General features: G+C 41.7%; 1 protein-coding gene across 1 annotated transcript in view; it reads left to right on the top strand.

Annotated features, from left to right (window-relative positions):
• Positions 1–7607, top strand: part of LOC132820327 (sodium- and chloride-dependent neutral and basic amino acid transporter B(0+)-like) — a 36765-nt gene extending 29158 nt beyond the window's left edge. The window contains exons 10-13 of the mRNA XM_060832350.1: positions 3971–4070; positions 5507–5616; positions 5715–5882; positions 7458–7607. Of these exons, the coding sequence (XP_060688333.1) occupies positions 3971–4070; positions 5507–5616; positions 5715–5882; positions 7458–7607 (528 nt within the window). The remainder of the gene's footprint in view (positions 1–3970; positions 4071–5506; positions 5617–5714; positions 5883–7457) is intronic.
• The last annotated feature ends 11174 nt before the right edge of the window (positions 7608–18781 follow it).

The following is an 18781-nucleotide window of genomic DNA, read 5'->3' as shown; positions in this document are numbered from 1 at the left end:
TCTAACCTACACTATTCCATTTTCATCCATATGATTATCCAATGACCATTTAAGTGCCCCTAAAGTTGGCAAGTCTACTACCATTGCAGGCAGTGCATTCCATGCCTCTACTACTCTCTGTGTAAAGAAGTTACCTCTGACATTTGTCCTATATCTATCACCCCTCAATTTAAAGCTATGTCCCCTCATACTCGCCATCACCATCCAAGGAAAAAGGCTCTCACTGTCCACCATACCTAACCCTCTGATTATTTTGTATGTCTCAATTAAGCCTCTGTCAACTTTCTTCTCACTAATGAAAACAGCATCAAGTCCCTCAGCCTTTCCTCATAAGACTTCTCTCCATACCAGGGAACAACCTAGTAAATCTCCTCTGAACCCTTTCCAAATCTTTCACATCCTTCCTATAATGCAGTGACCAGAACTGTATGCATTACTCTAAGTGTGGCCATACAAGAGTTTTGCACAGCTGAAACATGATCTCATGGCAAAGTAACTTAATCCCTCTACCAATAAAACTTAACACATTGTATACCTTCTTAACAACCTTATCAACCTGAGTGTCGACTTTCAGGGATTGTTCACATAGGCACCAAGATCTCTCTGCTCATCTACACTACCAAGAACCTTACCATTATCCCAGTACTCTTCATTCCGGTTGCTCCTTCCAAAGTGAATCACCTCACACTTTTCTGCATTAAACACCATTTGCCACCTCTCAGCCCAGCTCTGCGGCTTATCTATGTCCTTTTGTAACCTGCAACATCCTTCGGCGCTATCCATAACTCCGCCGACTTTAGTGTCATCCGCAATTTACTAACGCATCCCCTACGCACTCATCCAGGTCGTTTACAAAGATGACAAACAGCAGTGGCCCCAAAAACAGATCCTTGTGGTACACCACTAGTAATTGAACTCCAGGATGAACATTTCCCATCAACCACCACCCTCTGTCTTCTTTCAATTTCTAATCCAAAGTGCTGAATCACCCTAAATTCAATGCCTCCGTGTTTTCTGCAATAGCCTACCATGGGGCAGCTCATCAAATGCCTTACTGAAATCCATATCCACCATAAACCGCTTTACCCTCATCCACCTGTTTGGTCACCTTCTCAAATAACTTAATAAGGTTTGTGAGGCATACCCTTCACAAAACCATGTTGACTATCCCTAATCAACGTATTCCTCTCTAGATGACTATAAATCCTATCTCTTATAACCTTTTCCATCACTTTACCAAGAATTGAAGTAAGGCTCACAGCTCTATAATTACCAGCATTGTCTCTACTCCCCTTCTTGAACAAGGGGACAACATTTGCTCTCCTCCAGACTTCTAGCAGCATTCCTGTCGACAATGACGACATAAAGATCAAAGCCAAAGGCTCTACAATCTCCTCCCTGGCTTCCGAGAGAATCCCAGGATAAATCCCATCCAGCCCAGGTGATTTATCTATATTCACACTTTCCAGAATTGCTAATACCTTCTCCTTATGAACCTCAATCCCATCTAATCTAGTGGCCTGCATCTCAGTATTGTCCTCGACAACATTGTCTTTCTCCAGTGTGAATACTAATGAAAATATTCATTTAGCGTTCCTTCTATCTCCTTGGATTCTATGCACAACCTCCCACTACTGTCCTTAATTTGTCCTAATTTTCCATAGTCATTCTTTTATTCCTGATATACCTATAGAAAGCTTTAGGATTTTCCTTGATCCTAACTGCCAATAATTTCTCATGTCCCCTCCTGGCTCTCTTTCGGTAGTTCCTGGCTAACTTTCAACTCTCAAGCACCCTAAGTGCACCTTCACGTCTGATCCTAACATAAACCTTCTTCTTCCTTTTGACAAGAGATTCAACTTCTTTAGTAAATCATGGCTCCCTCACTCAACCACTTCCTCCCTGCCTGACGGGTACACACTTATCAAAGATACACAGTAGTTGTTCCTTGACTAAGCTCCACATTATAATTGTGCCCATCCCTTGCAGTTTCCTTCCCCATCCTATGCATCCTAAATCTTACTAATCACATCATAATTGCCTTACACCCCCAGCTATAACTCTTGCCCTGTGGTATATACCTATCCCTTTCCATCCCTAAAGTAAACATAACTGAATTGTGGTCACTATCACCCAAGTACTCACCTACCTCCAAATCTAACATCTGGCCTGGTTCATTACCCAGTACCAAATCCTCCCTGGCTTCCCAGAGAACCCTGGGATAAATCCCACCCAGCCAGGAGATAAATCCCAACGGGTCCAAAGGATATAGTGAGTCAGGTACTGAAAGTGAACAGTTAGTGTTAGTTCCTGACCTGATTAAAAGAAAAACATAAGTGGTTATTGAAGTGGAGTGCAGTGTAACTCAAGATTTTGATAGCTTCAGGAAAATACTATTGCAGTACCAGGTTAAAAATTGTAGTGCCAAAATAACTTAAACTGACTAAAGTGCGCTGTACAGGAATACTGTTATGAGCATATATGAATGGTGCTTTGGATACTAAACTAGGAGTGAGGCTTTGGATGCTATTCAAAACTGGTTTATTTCTTTTCAATTTAACAAGTAGTAGTTTGGGATTAATGAAACTATAATTTTATCATCTATGTAAAATTTTTGGATTTGAATTGTAAGTTGATACTTTGAATCATTGTGTTTGTACTAAACTTCTGTTTTATTGTTAAAGGAATGCTAGATTTGCTTACTTGAGGTTCAGTGAGACACCACTTTGCTAAAGCCAAAATAAATCAAGTTGGGTTCTTGCCTGTGATCTGACTCATGGGATAATACCATTAGCTGGGATCATAGCGAGTTTTGGAATTTAACCCAATGACGGTGTATGATTTGGAGGGGAACTTGGATGTAGCATTGTAACCATGCACTTCCTCTTATCCTTCTGGCTGGTGGAGGTTATGCATACTGTCGGCACAGCCTTAATAAACTGCTGCTGCGCATCTTGTGGTTAGCACCACCACAGCCATTTGCACCATGCCACACTAAATTACACATCAAAACTTCCCATCTAAATGTGGCAAGCATCTACCTGCATGGGAGCAGTCATTGATGACCAAGCAAAGGGAGATTCCTCCAAATCTTTAGGCAGCTTGCTCAGGTCTGCCCATTTGAAAAACTCTGCTGCTGGTTGTAGAATCCTAATAGCAATGTGATGTGGCCCTGAAGAGGCTATTGAAGTGTCCCAAAAGGCCTGGGTTAGGAAGGCTGCACATAACCTACCGCCATCCCGGATTTAATCGGGGCAAGGTGATGGACTCATCATCTTATATCTCCCCAACCAACTCCCACCACCAGCTCCCAACCAACTGCCTTTGGGAATTCCATCCTGTGATGACACTAGTGGGTGTGAGAGAAGGCCAGAGATTGTGAAAGAGCAGTCATTATTGCAAAAACTAAAGGCTAGGGATGTTGGAAATCAAAACTCTCAGCAAAAGCTGGTGGAAGTGCTCAGCAGATCTGAAAGTAGAGAAGCAGTGTTTATGTTTCAGGTTGATGATGTTTCATCAGAGAAGTCAGAAACAGTTTTCAACAAATGATGAGTGGGAATGTGGAATTAGAATGAATAGAAAGATCTACAGTAGGGTGGAAGACAGGAAAGATTAAATGATCAAAGAGTTGATAATGCAAGACTTAATGCAATTAGTATGTAATTAATACAAGATGTGGCTGGAGAAGGTGTGAATGGTCAGATCCTGAATGGTTACCAACTGAAAGCAAAAAAAGAAGTTCTAAGTCAAAACCTGCAAAGAGAAATGGAACAAAATGAGGTCAGTACTTACAATCAGTAATTGTTGACCTCAGTGTTCAGTCTGAAGAAGTTTGATTGCTGAGATCCTAACCATCAAGCCAAACTTTACTGAAGCATAATTCATATTGGCTAATTTGTATTGAAGGAAAAAAACAGTTTAGTTTTTAAAATAATGTACAGTATTTTAAAGAATTCCATTGTCTCCTCAGGCTGGGATTTACTGGGTGAACTTAATTGATCATTTCTGTGCTGGCTGGGCTCTCCTGATAATCGGTGGTCTGGAGTTTATTGGGATTAGCTGGATCTATGGTAAGCACAACAAACATAAAGGCATTCATAAATGAAAGAAGCATTGATCTCAGTGTATCTTCAAAAGGAGCAATCAACTTATTGAGAAATTTCTGGTGCCCTTCACTTAAAAGATGGCTGTTAAAAAGAAGCTTCCTTTACTTGTCCAATAGGTTAAGTCATAGACGCGTACAAAAGAAAAATGATCATCCTGTTCGAAAATCCTATAAGACTTTCAAATCATTAAACATAGGAGCAGTTATAGGCCATTCAGCCCATTGAGCCTGCTCTGCCATTCAATGAGATAATGGCTGATCTGATAATCCTCAACTCCACTTCCAGCCTTTTCCCCAAAGCCCTTGATTCCCTTAGTGATGAAAATGTTGCTCATTTCACTCTTGAATGTACTTAATAATCCAGCCTTGACTGCCCACTGCAGTTAAGAATTCCATGGATTCACCATCTTCTGAAGGAAAATATACCTCCTCATCTCTGTCTTAAATGGGCCACCATACTCTGAGATCTGTCCCTGAGATTCTGAAGTCTTCCATAGGGGAAATTAATCTCAATGCATCTACCCTGCCAATTCCTTTCAGAATATTGTGTTTTAATAAAGTGTCCTCTTATTTTTTAAAACTCCATTAGGTGCAGACCCAACCTGCTCAATCTACTGTGCCCAGTTCTGGTTGCCATGTTGTAAAAAGATATTATTAAGCTGGAGAGACTTCAGAAGAGAATTACCAGGAATGCCAGGAATGAAGGGTTTAATTAAAAGAAGAGTCTGGTTATACTGGAACACTTTTCACTGGAGCGAAAGGGGTTTAGGGGAGACCTTATAGAGGTTTGTAAAATCATGAGGGGCACTGATAAGGTGAATGCAAGTGTCTTTTCCCAAGTGTGGGGGTTTTCAAGACTAGGGGGACTGTTTTAAGGTGAGAGGAGAAAGATTTAAAAATCGACATGCGTGGCAATCTTTTTTCACACAGAGTGTGTGGAATGACATTGCAGGCAAAGTGGTGGATGCGGGTACAATTATAATGTTTGAAAGAAATTTAGATAAGTATATGAATAGGAAATGTTTGGAGGAATATGGGCAGGAAAGTGGGACTAGTTTAATTTGGGATTATAATTGGTGTGGACTGGTTGGATTGAAAGGTCTGTTTCCAAGTTGTATGGCTCTGTGATTCTCCTCAAAAGAAAATCTCTGCATGCGAGGAATCAGCCAAGTGAAACTTCTAATTGCTGCCTCCAAGGCCAGTAATCTGTCCTTCAATAAGAGGACCAAACCGGTTACAGTGTTTTATCTGTGTTCCAACTAGTGCTTTGTGGAATTTTGGCAAGATTTCATACTTTTATACAACATTTCCTTTAAATAAAGGCCAACATTCCACTTGCCTTCCTTATCACCTTCTGAAAACAGAGGAAAATGTGACTCTTTGCTTCCTTGTTGTTCGCAGGGGCAAACAGATTCATCAAGGACATTGAGATGATGATTGGGGAAAGGAATTGGCTCTTCTGGCACTGGTGGAGAGTCTGCTGGTTTTTCATTTCTCCATGTTTGCTGGCAGTAAGGAGTTTTTTTTACAGATTTCGACTTAAAACAATTGAATCACACATGGACTCTCTGTATCTGATCTCTTTTTTGTGATCTCTCATTTCATTCAGGTTATCATAGTCTGGTCCTTAACAACATTCACCCCACCAACATACGGATCTGTTGAATACCCTGTCTGGGCAATAGCACTGGGCTGGTGTATGATCATCTTCTGTATTATGTGGATCCCCATTGTGGCTGTGGTGAAAGTTGTCCAAGCTGAGGGCAACTTGTGGAAGGTAAGGTCACAATTTGCCATTGTTTAGTTTTGTTTCAGATAAGGTTTTGGATGTCAGAACAGAATTATAGAGTACTTTCCTATTTTTTAAAGCAAAAGTGAGGGAGACATGTGGAACGCAGATATATAAAAGAGAGCTGGAGAGCATTTGTCCTGAGTTCCGTTTTCAATCTAACAATTTTGATCTCATCTTTGAAGAGCATCCAACAATAAACGTTGTCGTTAAGAATTTGTTTTACACCACTCATTCTTGTGTTATTGCTGCCTGAAGTTGCCAATTTTGTATCCATTGAAACCACTGTAGTGTTTATTCAGGACATGTGGGTGCTCATTTGGGAAACAAATAACATTATTATTCCACATGTCTTATTGGGACTCGAGTTAGATTCCTGAGGTTAAAGAATAATGACTTTGAAATTGATTTTGATCTCTTGCATTGAACAAAATAAGAACATAAGAAATAGGAGCAGGAATAAGGCCTATTGCTCTTATATTAAATATGATGGTAGCTGTTCTGACCTCAACTCTACTTTCCTACCCAATCACATATCACTATAAAGCAGTGTAATCTGCGCACCTTTAATGAAGTTAATGATATGACCACGGGAAATTAGATCTCAGCTTTGTGAGGTTATAAGGTGCGTGCTGCAGTTAATGGCTAACCACTTTTACAAGCAGACTTTTGACACGTTTGAACTTGGGGGACTGTATTTGCAATGAATAATGCAGAAGTTTTAAGTGTTCATCTTCAATGTCTCCTGAGAAGGCACATGCATTTTAGGCTTCTACATGTACAACAAACAATAGGAAAAGACAAGTTACGTTATGTCTCGCCATCAGTATGCCAGTCTACTTCCAAGATACATTTATCATGAAATCATCTCGGCACTATAACCTGTGACCTGAAAGTATAAAGATTTTAACTTTGTCTTAAATTGAGTTACTTGAAGCATTACACACTGATGAAAAGATTCTGCTCTTTGTAGCCAAATGGTTTAATGTTAGCCTAAGCCCTAATGTGCCCATGAATGTGATATGCAAATGAGCTGAAATAAATAGCTGTTGGATCTTTCAATACCATGGTGTCAGTGTTCCCTCTAATTTTCTTTTTGCTTACTAGTATTGGTTCCCCACACCTAGTTCTTATGCTAAAGGCGATAACATAGCATTGCCTTAACAGGTAAATATACCCTACAGGATGCAAAGCATACAATGTAGGTTATCTATATTATTGAAAGCTTTGACACCTCAATTATGCCTGTAAAATGAACACAAGGGAATTCAATTTCTAGACCAATTTTTTTAACCATTGAGGTATTTATCATTAATTCCTATATTTTTGAGGGCTAGTATTTTGGGATCAGTGGGGAATCACAGAATGACCAGAACTTATTCTGTTAGAAATCCAGTAAATTGGATCACTGGAACAATACCAAAAAATTTCTGTTCAATGTAACAAGCAATATTGAATTCAAGCCTTAAGAAGCATAGAATGTAAAACTGCCAACATACATTCTGTTTATAGTCCAAAAATGCCAAACATAAGCTATTTAACCTCTTGTCTTTCTTTCCACAGAGAATTACTGCAGCTTGCACATCAACACCAGACTGGGGTCCAAGCTTGGAGGAGCACCGAGGGGAAAGACACAAAAATCAGATTAACCCTAAACAACAATTTCGCGATGTGAAACTTCCAAATATTCATGATATAATATCAAAGCTCTAGGGAAGATATTACTCCTTAGTTTGTGATTGATTTGTAAATTAACATTCATTTTGGGGCGAAACTTTTGAAGGCAAATTGACTTTAAATATTTTTCAATCTGAATAATCATTTTTAAAGTCAAGATTATCCTGTGGAAAGTCACATTTCTGATACATTAATACAGATTTACAATATTTTTCACAATAATGAGAGTCTGCTCGAATGTTGTTAAAATGTTTTGGGTTGCTAGATTTTCATTGGTGTTTGAAACATCATAGATCAGTCTCAAGTGTTTTGTTGCATTATGATAGAGATACCAGCAGTAAAGGCTTGTATGTGTGGATAATCACCTGACATCACAACATGTGGGATTCTCAATAAAAAGTTACCGACCTCACCGTCAGACATTCCTCTAGGATGCTGAAGTCATTGCTGGCAGTCAATTTTGTCAATATAATGTGCAGTACATCTGCAGCCACACAACTCAGTCTATATGTGTAAGTCTATGATATGGTAGCTCTGTAAGTATTTAATGTGGGAAATAAATTTCAAGACATTTTTTGTCAAAGAGAACCCAATTTTCTGTGCACGTGTTATGTGAAATAACATATAAATAAACCACAAAGGTTTACTGTACATTAGCAAATCTTTTTAAAGGTATGACACTTTTAACAGCGTTAAGGCATTGACCACACCTTGATTGATAAGTGATGAGGGTATGCGCATCACACATGAATATTTTTACAAAATGCATTCAAAATTGATTCAAAGAGTTGCTTGGGACATCATCATCACTCTGTTTGGTCACGCAGGTAATCCTTTTGAAGAAAATAATTTTCAACTGAATCCTATAGAAAGGATCTGATGGGCAAGATTTCAGTTAATGTAACTTTGTTGAAAATATAATACAAAAATGTCAGCATACCTCACAAATCCACTGGCAAACAATTCTTCAATTAAATTCAACAGATTTCATCGAATCCCCGCAGTGTGGAAACATGCCATTTGGCCCACTGAGTCCACACCAAAGAGCACCCCACCCAGGTCCACTTCCCTACCCTAACCCTGCATTCGCCATGGCTAATCCACCTAGCCCTATGGGGCAATTTAGCATGGCCATTCCACTGAAGCTGCACATCTTTAGACTGTGGGTGGAAACCAGAGCAAACTCTGCGAGAATGTGCAAACTCCACACAGAAAACCATGCGAGGTTGGAATTAAACTCGTGTCTCTGGTGCTGTGAGGCTGCATTGTTAACCACTGAGCCACCGTGCCAGTTTCACATTCAACTAAATTACAAATATTACAAACACACAAATAAGATTAAGAGCAGTCCCAAAGTTGTTCCCAGCCATCCAGGATAATTCCATAACTCCTCCCAACACCAGGTTGAATCCTCCAATGACCTTTGCCAACAATTTCACTTGTCCAACCACACTCCACTTGCAATTATCTCCAGGAACAGAGGCAGAGAGTCAAACCCATGAGAGAAACATTGAATGGGGAATGACAGAAAGAGTCCAGTATGAGTCTTCTTCCCTTTCTGGATTTGAAACATTGACTCTGTTTTCCTCTCTCTTCAGAGATGCTATCAGTGCTGCACATTATCATTCTCTGTGCTTGTGTTAGACGTCAATTAGGTCCCATATGGCTTGTTGTGCTGGACCCAGCACCACTCTTATCATGCAGAAGGTCATGTTCCTCCTGCTCATTGTCCTCATTTTTAATCCTCGGGTAAACTACTTCTGTTCTCCCAGCTCCTCCGGCTCTATTCTATCCACCATTGCCTGCTCCAGTTGAGCAAAGTCAGCTATTTATGATATCGCAGTCTCAATACAATGTGACCCTCCAAAGAGCATCGACCCAGACCCACAGTCCTAACCTATCAGTGTAACCCTGCATTTCCCATGGCTAATCCACCTAGCCTGGGCATCTTTGGTCTGTGGGAGGAAGCCCACACAGACACAGGGAGAATCTGTAAACTCCACACAGTCAGTTGTCCAAGTGTGGAATCAAACAGCACTGTGAGGCAGCAGTGCTAACCACTGACTTATCATGTCACCTTTTAGGGTACTATTTTCACAATTCTTCCATTAAAAAGTAATATTCGCCCTGCACAAATGTTAGGCAATGACTATCTCCAATAAGAGACAATCTAACCATCATACTTTGTCACTCTATGTCATTACCATCATCTAATTTTCCCACTATCAACATCCTGGGGGTTACCATTGAGCAGAAACTCAACTGGACTTGCCATATAAATATAGTTCGTGTAAAACCAAGTCAGAGGCTAGCAATTGTTGCAATTAGTAGCTCACCTCCTGATTTTCCCAAAACCTGTCAACCATTTACAAGGCACAAGTCAGATGTGTGATGGAATACTCCCCATTTACCTGAATGAGTGCAGCTCCAAGAACACTCACAAAACTTGATGCTATTATGACAAAGCAGCCCAATTGATTGGCACAACATTCATTCACTCCACAATTGATGCACAGTGGCAGCAGTGTGTACGATCTAGAAGATTCACTGTAGACATTCACCAAGGCTTCTTAGATAGCACCTTTCAGATCCACGACCACTTCCATCAGGAAGGACAAGAGCAGCCGATACAAGGGAACACCACCTCCTGCAAGTTCCCCTCGAAGCCACTCATCATCCTGACTTGCAAATATATCGCAGTTCCTTGAGTGTCGCTGGGTCAAAATTATTTTTTCCCTAAAGGCATTGTGGGTCAACATACAGGACATGGACTGCAGCAGTTCAAGAAGGCAGTTCACCTCCACCTAGTCATGGGTAACTAGGGATGGGCAATAAATGTTGGCCCAGCCAACAGTGCCATCATCCCACAGGCGAATGAAATAAACTTGTCATGACTGATGCAGCAAGTGTGTGCTGCTGTTCCCTCATCCAACTGTTTTACACAATTCCCAAGAAGGCTGTACATTTTCTTACTCTATATTTGATTTTGAGTGAAAATATCCATCAACCAGTTTGCTTTAATAAATACAAACTATTGATTTATCAGAAACTAAATGCTTCAATGACCTTGCAAACTGCTTACCACATTTAGTTTGGAGTATGAAATATAAATTTCCATCTAAATATATCCAACACAAACACACTCACAGACACACAGAAACATACACAGACACTCATCCACATAGATGCATACACTCGCAAATAGTCTCAGACACATCTATGCTCAGATACACAGACACAGGTATACACCCACACATAAATAAACACAGGCACACACAGAGACAAAGACACTGAGGCATACACCCAGACACACATAGACACAGTCACACAAACAGAGTTGCACACAAACACATACAGACACAGAAACACACGCACACGCGCGAGCACACACACACTTACACACACACACACACACACACTCACACAATTGATAATGGCTGGTTAGAAATATCCAAGAGTTGACAATGATGGGAACCTATAGTTTGGGCCCTTATTGATTGCAAATAGCCTTGGGGGCGAGACTGGAGGGAAAATTCAAGCAGAAAGTAAAAATGGGTGCGAAAATGTCAGAAATCTAGATAGTGAGTCGTGCCATTACTCCTGGATAAAATAGCTGGATAATAGGATCGTCCTAATTTCCATGTTTCGTCAGACTTCATATCAGAATGTTCATGAATTGAAAGAACTCTGTATGGGAGAAGAAATGTTAACAGTGATCGTGAGACAATATATGGCGCAAGGAAGCTTTTCAGCGTATGATATCTCTTGTAATTGCGCAGCTGAAATTCTGGAAAGGCAGTGACAATATTAAATTGGTCTCCAAATGCTTTTTTCTGTAGCTAAAGATTAAGAAAGGGGTTTCTAAGCTCTTAGCGTGCAGAGACATTGATTCAGAATTTTGAGGGCCATCCTGTAGAGAAACCCTCACAGAAGGAAGGGTTTGTCAGCACACCAGAGTTTTATGTGTTACAGATAGTCAACATGGCTTTGTGCATGGGAAATCATGTCTCACAAACTTGATTGAGTTTTTTGAAGAAGTAACAAAAAGGATTGATGAGGGCAGAACAGTAGATGTGATCTATATGGACCCCAAGTAAGGTATTCGACAAGGTTCCTCATGGGAGACTGGTGAGCAAGGTTAGATATCACGGAATACAGGGAGAACCCGCCATTTGGTTATAGAACTGGCTCTAAGGTAGAAGACAGAGGGTGGTGGTGGAGGGCTGTTTTTCAGACTGGAGGCCTGTGACCAGTGGAATGCCACAAGGATTGGTGCTGGGTCCTCTACTTTTTGTCATTTACATAAATGATTTGGATGCGAGCATAAGAGGGACAGTTAGTAAGTTTGCAGATGACACCAAAATGGAGGTGTAGTGGACAGTGAAGAAGGTTACCTCAGTTTACAACAGGATCTTGATCAGATAGGCCAATGAGCTGAGAAGTGGCAGATGGAGTTTAATTCAGATAAATGTGAGGTTCTGCATTTTGGGAAAGCAAATCTTAGCAGGTCTTATAAACTTAATGGTAAGGTCCTAGGGAGTATTGCTGAACAAAGAGACCTTGGAGTGCAGATTCATAGCTCCTTGAAAGTGGAGTCGCAGGTAGATAGAATAGCGAAGAAGGCATTTGATATGCTTTCTTTTATTGATCAGAGTATTGAGTACAGGAGTTGGGACATCATGTTGTGGCTGTACAGAACATTGGTTAGGCCACTGTTGGAATATTGTGTGCAATTCTGGTCTCCTTTCTATCAGAAAGATGTCGTGAAACTTGAAAGGGTTCAGAAAAGATTTACAAGGATGTTGCCAGGGTTGGAGGATTTGAACTATAGGGAGAGGCTGAGGTTGTTTTCCCTGGAGCGTCAGAGGCTGAGGGGTGATCTTATAGAGATATACAAAATTATGAGGGGCATGGATAGGATTAATAGACAGTCTTTTTCCAGGGGTGGGGTTATCCAGAACTAGAGGGCATAGGTTTATGGTGAGAGGGGAAAGATATAAAAGGGACCTTAGGGGCAACGTTTCCTTGCAAAGGGTGGTATGTGTATGGAATGAGCTGCCAGACGAAGTGGTGCAGGCTGGTACAATTGCAACATTTAAGAGGTATTTGGATGGGTATATGAATAGGAAGGGCTTGGAGGAATATGGGCCGGGTGCTGGCAGGTGGGACTAGAATTGGTTGGGATATCTGGTCAGCATGAACGGGTTGGACCGAAGGGTCTGTTTCCATGCTGTACATCTCTATGACTGACTTGAAGGGACCCTTGTCACATTTGTAAGGAGTGGTCATATGTATTCACTTTCATTAATATAGCTACTCTTGTATTTCTTGGGAGTTGGTTAGCTCAATTGGCTGGGTGGGCAAGTTTATCATGCAGAGTGATCCCAACTACATGGGTTCCCTTCCCAACACCAGCTGACTCTTCTCAATCCCTCCCCTCACCTGAGCTGTGGTGGTGACATTTAGGTTAAGATCATCACGAGTCATCTCTCTCAACAGAGAGAGCAGCCCACAGTCCAATAGGACTGTGGCAACTTTACCTTTTAATACTGCTCATTCATCCGCATTTGTCTAACATTGCTTGTAGCAGCAGAATATAACCACAGTCGTGAGTAAGAATATCATCTTGAGTCACTGGGGCTTAATAGGATAACTATTAATAAGACATCCCCAAAATACATCAAAATTGGCAACTCAGCCAGAGAATAGATGTAATGAATCTCACAGTTCCCATTAATTCCTTAATTCTCATGCTCTCTTCTTGAAGTGATATGTTTCCTTCAACTTCATATTACCATATAATCATGGGGGAGCCATGAAATGTGCTTGGTACATAGGATTAAGAACAAACCCAAGGCATTTTATACATATTTAGAAGCAAAAGGATAACAAGGGAAAGGGCAGGTCCACTCAAGAGCAAAGGAAGCAAGTTCTGCATGGAGCTGCAGCAAGCTTGTGAGGTCTTTAATGAGTATTCAGCATTGCAAATCACCAAGAAGGATATGGATGATGGCAAAATTAGGGAAAGTATGTTGATATTCTAGGAAAAGATGATACTAAGAAGGAAGGCGTCTTGAAAAACATCAAGGTAGGTAAGTCACCAGGGTCTGATGGGATCTATCCCAGGATCCTGAAGGAGACATGGGAGGAGATCTCCAGGGCCTAGACAGAGATATTTGCATCCTCCTTAGCCCCAGGCGAAGTTCCAGAAGACTGGAACAATAATATTGTTATATTGTTTAAAAGAGTCATTATCTAGGAAATTATAGGCTGGTGAGCCTGACATCAGTAGGAGGGAAATTATTGGGGGAGATTCTTACAGGCATGATTTACTTGCCTTTCAAGAAGAATGGCCATGTTCGGCACAGTCAGCAGTACTTCATGGAGGAGAGGTCTTGACTCACAAATTTGAATTTCTTGAGGAAGTGACAAAGATGATTGATGAGGATAAGGCAATGGATATTGTTTATGTGGACTTTGATAAAGCATTGGACATGGTCCATTTCAGTTGGTGTGATGATGCTGTGGCTTTAAGAGTTGTACTCTATCCTGGTTTCTTTTTGAGAGAAATTAGGGGACAGGCAACGAGCAGTCTATGCAAAGATAAACAACTTGTCAAGTTTTGGCTTTTTTTTAAAGTTGGAATAGAAGCAGTCTGAGTGGGTGTGGTCAAACCCTCACCCACAGAACCAGAGATTTTAGTTAGCTTTCGGTAGTTGTTGTTGCTGGGGTCTCTACAGGGTCGGAAGGCAGTGAATCTCTCCTAGTTGCTACACTCTGTCTCTCTGGGGAGCTGCTGCAAGTATCTCTTTCTTACTGATAGAATTGCATATGACACAATCTGATTTCTGAATTTACCATTCAGCTAAGCATGTGTTCATGGGATATTGCTAATATTGAAACAGTTATTTCGAAATAGTAACTGTACCTATTATTCTGTTAAGTTTTCCAACAGAGTTCAAGTTACTCCACGTTCCTCTTTCTGTCATTGTATTTTTCTATCATGTTCAAAATAACTGTGTTTTGCTTAATGTTGTGTAGTGTGGCCAGTTGAATTGCATCTGGAACACAACATAGGACATAGAACAGTACAGCACAGTACAGGCCCTTCAGCCCACGATGTTGTGCCAAGCATTTATCTTAATCCAAGATCAACCTAACCTACACACCCCACTGTATACTGCTGTCCATGAGCTTGTCCAGCAATTGCTTAAATGTCCCTAATGTCTTTGACTCTACTACCACAGCTGGCAGTACATTCCACACACCCACCACTCTCTGTGTAAAGAATCTAGGTCTGTCATCTTGCTATACCTTCCTCCAATCACCTTAACATTATGACCTCTCATGACAGCCATTTCTGCCCTGGGGAAAGGTCTCTGTCTATCTACTCTATCTATGCCTCTCATTACCTTGTACGCCACTATCAAATCACCTCTCTTCCTTCTTCTCTCCAGTGTGGAAAGCCCTAGCTCACTCAACCTTTCTTCGTAAGACAAGCCCTCCATTCCAGGCAGCATCCTGATAAATCTCCTTTGCACAGTCTCTACATCCTTCCTATAATAAGGTGACCAGAACTGGACACAATATTCCAAGTGTGGTCTAAACAGGGTTTGATAGAGCTTTAGCAAAACTTCCCAGCTGTTAAACTCAATTCCCCTGAAAGCCAGAACCCCTTCTTAACAGCCCTATCAACTTGGGTGGTCATTTTAAGGGATCTATGTACATGGAACCCAATTCCCCATGTTCTTCCTGACTGCCAAGAATCCTATCTTTAATTCTGTATTCACCATTCAAATTTGACCTTCAAAAATGAATCACTTCGCATTTATCCAGGTTGGACACCATCTGCTACTTCTCAGCTCAGCTCTGCATCCTGTCAATGTCTTGTTGTAGCCTGCAACAGCCCTCGACACGATCTACAATACGACCTTTGTGTCACCGGCAAACTTACTAACCCACCCCTCCACTTCTTCATCCAAGTCATTTATAAAAACTACAAAGAGCAGAGGCCCAAGAACAGATTCCTGCGAGACACCACTGGATACTGACCTCCAGGCGGAATACTTTCAATCCATGACCTATCACTGTCTTCTTTTGGCCAGCCAATTCCATATCCAGACAGCCAAATGTCCCTGTATTCCATCTCTCCTAACCTTCAGGATCAGCCTACCATGGGGAACCTTACCAAATACCTTACTGAAATCCATATACACCACATCCTGGGAGGTAGGTTTGCTAGCACTCTTCGGGAGGGGGTTTAAACTAATTTGGCAGGGGGATGGGATCCGGACTTGTAGTCCAGCAAGTAGGTTAGCTGTTTTTCAGGATGTCCAAGAATGTAGGGAGGTAGTGGAGAAGGTAGCACTGACATGGAATACTTGCAGACACAGAGATGGGTTCAAGTGTGTATACTTCAACGCAAGGAGTATCAACGTGTGAGGGAACCTTGGTTGATGAGGGAGGTTGAATGTCTAGTAAAGAGGAAGAAGGAGGCTTACATAAGGTTGAGGAAACAAGGTTCAGACAGAGCGTTGGAGGGATACAGGATAGCCAGGAGGGAGCTGAAGAAAGGGATTAGGAGAGCTAAGAGAGGGCATGAAAAATCTTTGGCAGGTAGGATCAAGGATAATCCCAAGGCCTTTTATGCGTATGTGAGAAACATGAGAATGACGAGAACGAGGATAGGACCGATCAAGGACAGTAGTGGGAGATTGTGTATTGAGTCGGAAGAGATAGGAGAGGTCTTGAATGAGTACTTTTCTTCAGTATTTACAAGTGAGACGGACTGTATTGTTGAAGAGGAGAGTATGAAATGGACTGGTAAGCTAGAGGAGATATTTGTTAGGAAGGAAGATGTGTTGGGTATTTTGAAAAACTTGAGGATAGACAAGTCCCCCGGGCCTGACGGGATATATCCTAGGATTATGTGGGAAGCAAAAGAAGAAATTGCAGAACCATTGGCAATGATCTTTTCGTGTTCACTGTCAACCGGGGTGGTACCAGGGGATTGGAGAGTAGCGAATGTTGTGCCCCTGTTCAAAAACAGGAATAGGGATAACCCCGGGAATTACAGGCCAGTTAGTCTTACTTCGGTGGTAGGCAAAGTAATAGAAAGGGTACTGAGGGATAGGATTTATGAGTATCTGGAAAGACACTGCTTGATTAGGGACAGCTAGCATGGATTTGTGAGGGGTAGGTCTTGCCTTACGAGTCTTATTGAATTCTTTGAGGAGGTGACCAAGCATGTGGATGAGGGTAGAGCAGTGGATGTAGTGTACATGGATTTTAGTAAGGCATTTGATAAGGTTCCCCATGGTAGGCTTATGCAGAAAGTCAGGAGGCATGGGATAGTGGGAAATATGGCCAGTTGGATTGAGAACTGGCTAACTGGTCAAAGTCAGAGAGTGATGGTAGATGGTAAATTTTCAGCCTGGAGCTCAGTTACGAGTGGAGTTCCGCAGGGATCAGTTCTGGGTCCTCTCTGTTTGTAATTTTTATTAATGACTTGGAAGAGGGAGTCGATGGGTGGGTCAGTAAATTTGTAGACGATACGAAGATTGGTGGAGTTGTGGATAGTGAGGAGGGCTGTTGTCGGCTGCAAAGGGACTTCGATATGATGCAGAGCTGGGCTAAGGAGTGGCAGATGGAATTCAACCCTGCCAAGTGTGAGGTTGTCCATTTTGGAAGGACAAATAAGAATGCAGAATACATGATTAACGGCAGGGTTCTTAGTAAGGTGGAGGAGCAGAGGGATCTTGGGGTCTATGTTCACAGCTCTTTGAAAGTTGCCACTCAGGTGGATAGAGCTTGTAAGAAGGCCTATGGTGTATTAGCGTTCATTTGCAGAGGGATTAAATTCAAGAGTCGTGAGGTGATGTTGCAGCTGTACCGGACCTTGGTAAGGCCACATTTGGAGTACTGTGTGCAGTTCTGGTCGCCTCACTTTAGGAAAGATGTGGAAGCTTTGGAGAGGGTGCAGAGGAGATTTACCAGGATGTTGCCTGGAATGGAGAATAGGTCGTACGAGGATAAGTTGAGAGTTCTCGGCCTTTTCTCGTTGGAACGGCGAAGGATGAGGGGTGACTTGACAGAGGTTTATAAGATGATCAGGGAATAAATAGAGTAGACAGTTAGACTTTTTCCCCGGGTACAACAGAGTGTTACAAGGGGACATAAATTTAAAGTGAAGGGTGGAAGGTATGGGGGGATGTCAGGGATAGGTTCTTTACCCAGAGAGTGGTGGAGGCATGGAATGCACTGCCTGTGGGAGTGGCAGAGTCAAAATCATTGGTGACCTTTAAGCGGAAATTGGAAAGGTACATGGATAGGTGCTTAATCTAGGATAAATGTTCGGCACAACATCGTGGGCTGAAGGGCCTGTTCTGTGCTGGATTGTTCTATGTTCTATGTTCTATCCACTGTTCAACCTTCATCAACTTGTCTCATCACATCCTCAAAGAACTCAATAAGGCTTGTGAGGCATGACCTGCCTCTCGCAAAGTCTGCTGACTATCTTTAACCAAACTGTGTTTTTCCAAATAGTCATAAATCCTATCTCTCAGAATCCTTTCCAGCACCTTGCTTACCACAGATGTAAAACCGACTAGCGTGTAATTCACACGGATTTTCCTATTCCCTTTCTTGAACAGAGGAACAACATATGCCTCCCTCCAATCTTCCAGTACCACTCCCGTGGAGAGTGAGGATGCAAAGATCATTGCCAGAGGTGCAGCAATTTCATTCTTCCCTTCCTGGAGTAACCTTGGATATATCTGGTCCGGCCCTGGGGAACTTATCTATCTTGATGCTTCCCAGAAAGTCCAGCACACGCACTTTCTTAATATTGATTTGTTCAAGCCTATTAACCTGGTCCATGGTGTTCTCACTGTCAACAAGGTCCCTCTCTCCAGTGAATACTGAAGCAAAAATCTCATTGAGGGGCTCCCTTACCTTTTCAGACTCCAGGCACAGGTTCCCTCCACTATCCCTGATTGGTTCTACCCTCTCTCTGATCATTCTCTTATTCCTCACGTACATGTTGAAGGTTTTTGGGTTTTCCTTAATCCTTCCCGCCTCCAGCTAGCTCTCCTCAGTCCATTTTTGAGTTTTTTCTTAGCTACCCAGTAATCCTCTGAAACTGTGCCAGATCCTTGTTTTCTCAACCTCAAGTAAGTTTCCTTCTTCCTCTTGATGAGAAGCTCCTCTGC

This window comes from Hemiscyllium ocellatum, chromosome 11 (assembly GCF_020745735.1).
Source record: "Hemiscyllium ocellatum isolate sHemOce1 chromosome 11, sHemOce1.pat.X.cur, whole genome shotgun sequence".
Taxonomy (NCBI): Eukaryota; Metazoa; Chordata; class Chondrichthyes; order Orectolobiformes; family Hemiscylliidae; genus Hemiscyllium; species Hemiscyllium ocellatum.
The sequence above is the reverse complement of the archived record's forward strand: the minus strand, read 5'-3'. Positions and strand labels throughout refer to the sequence as shown.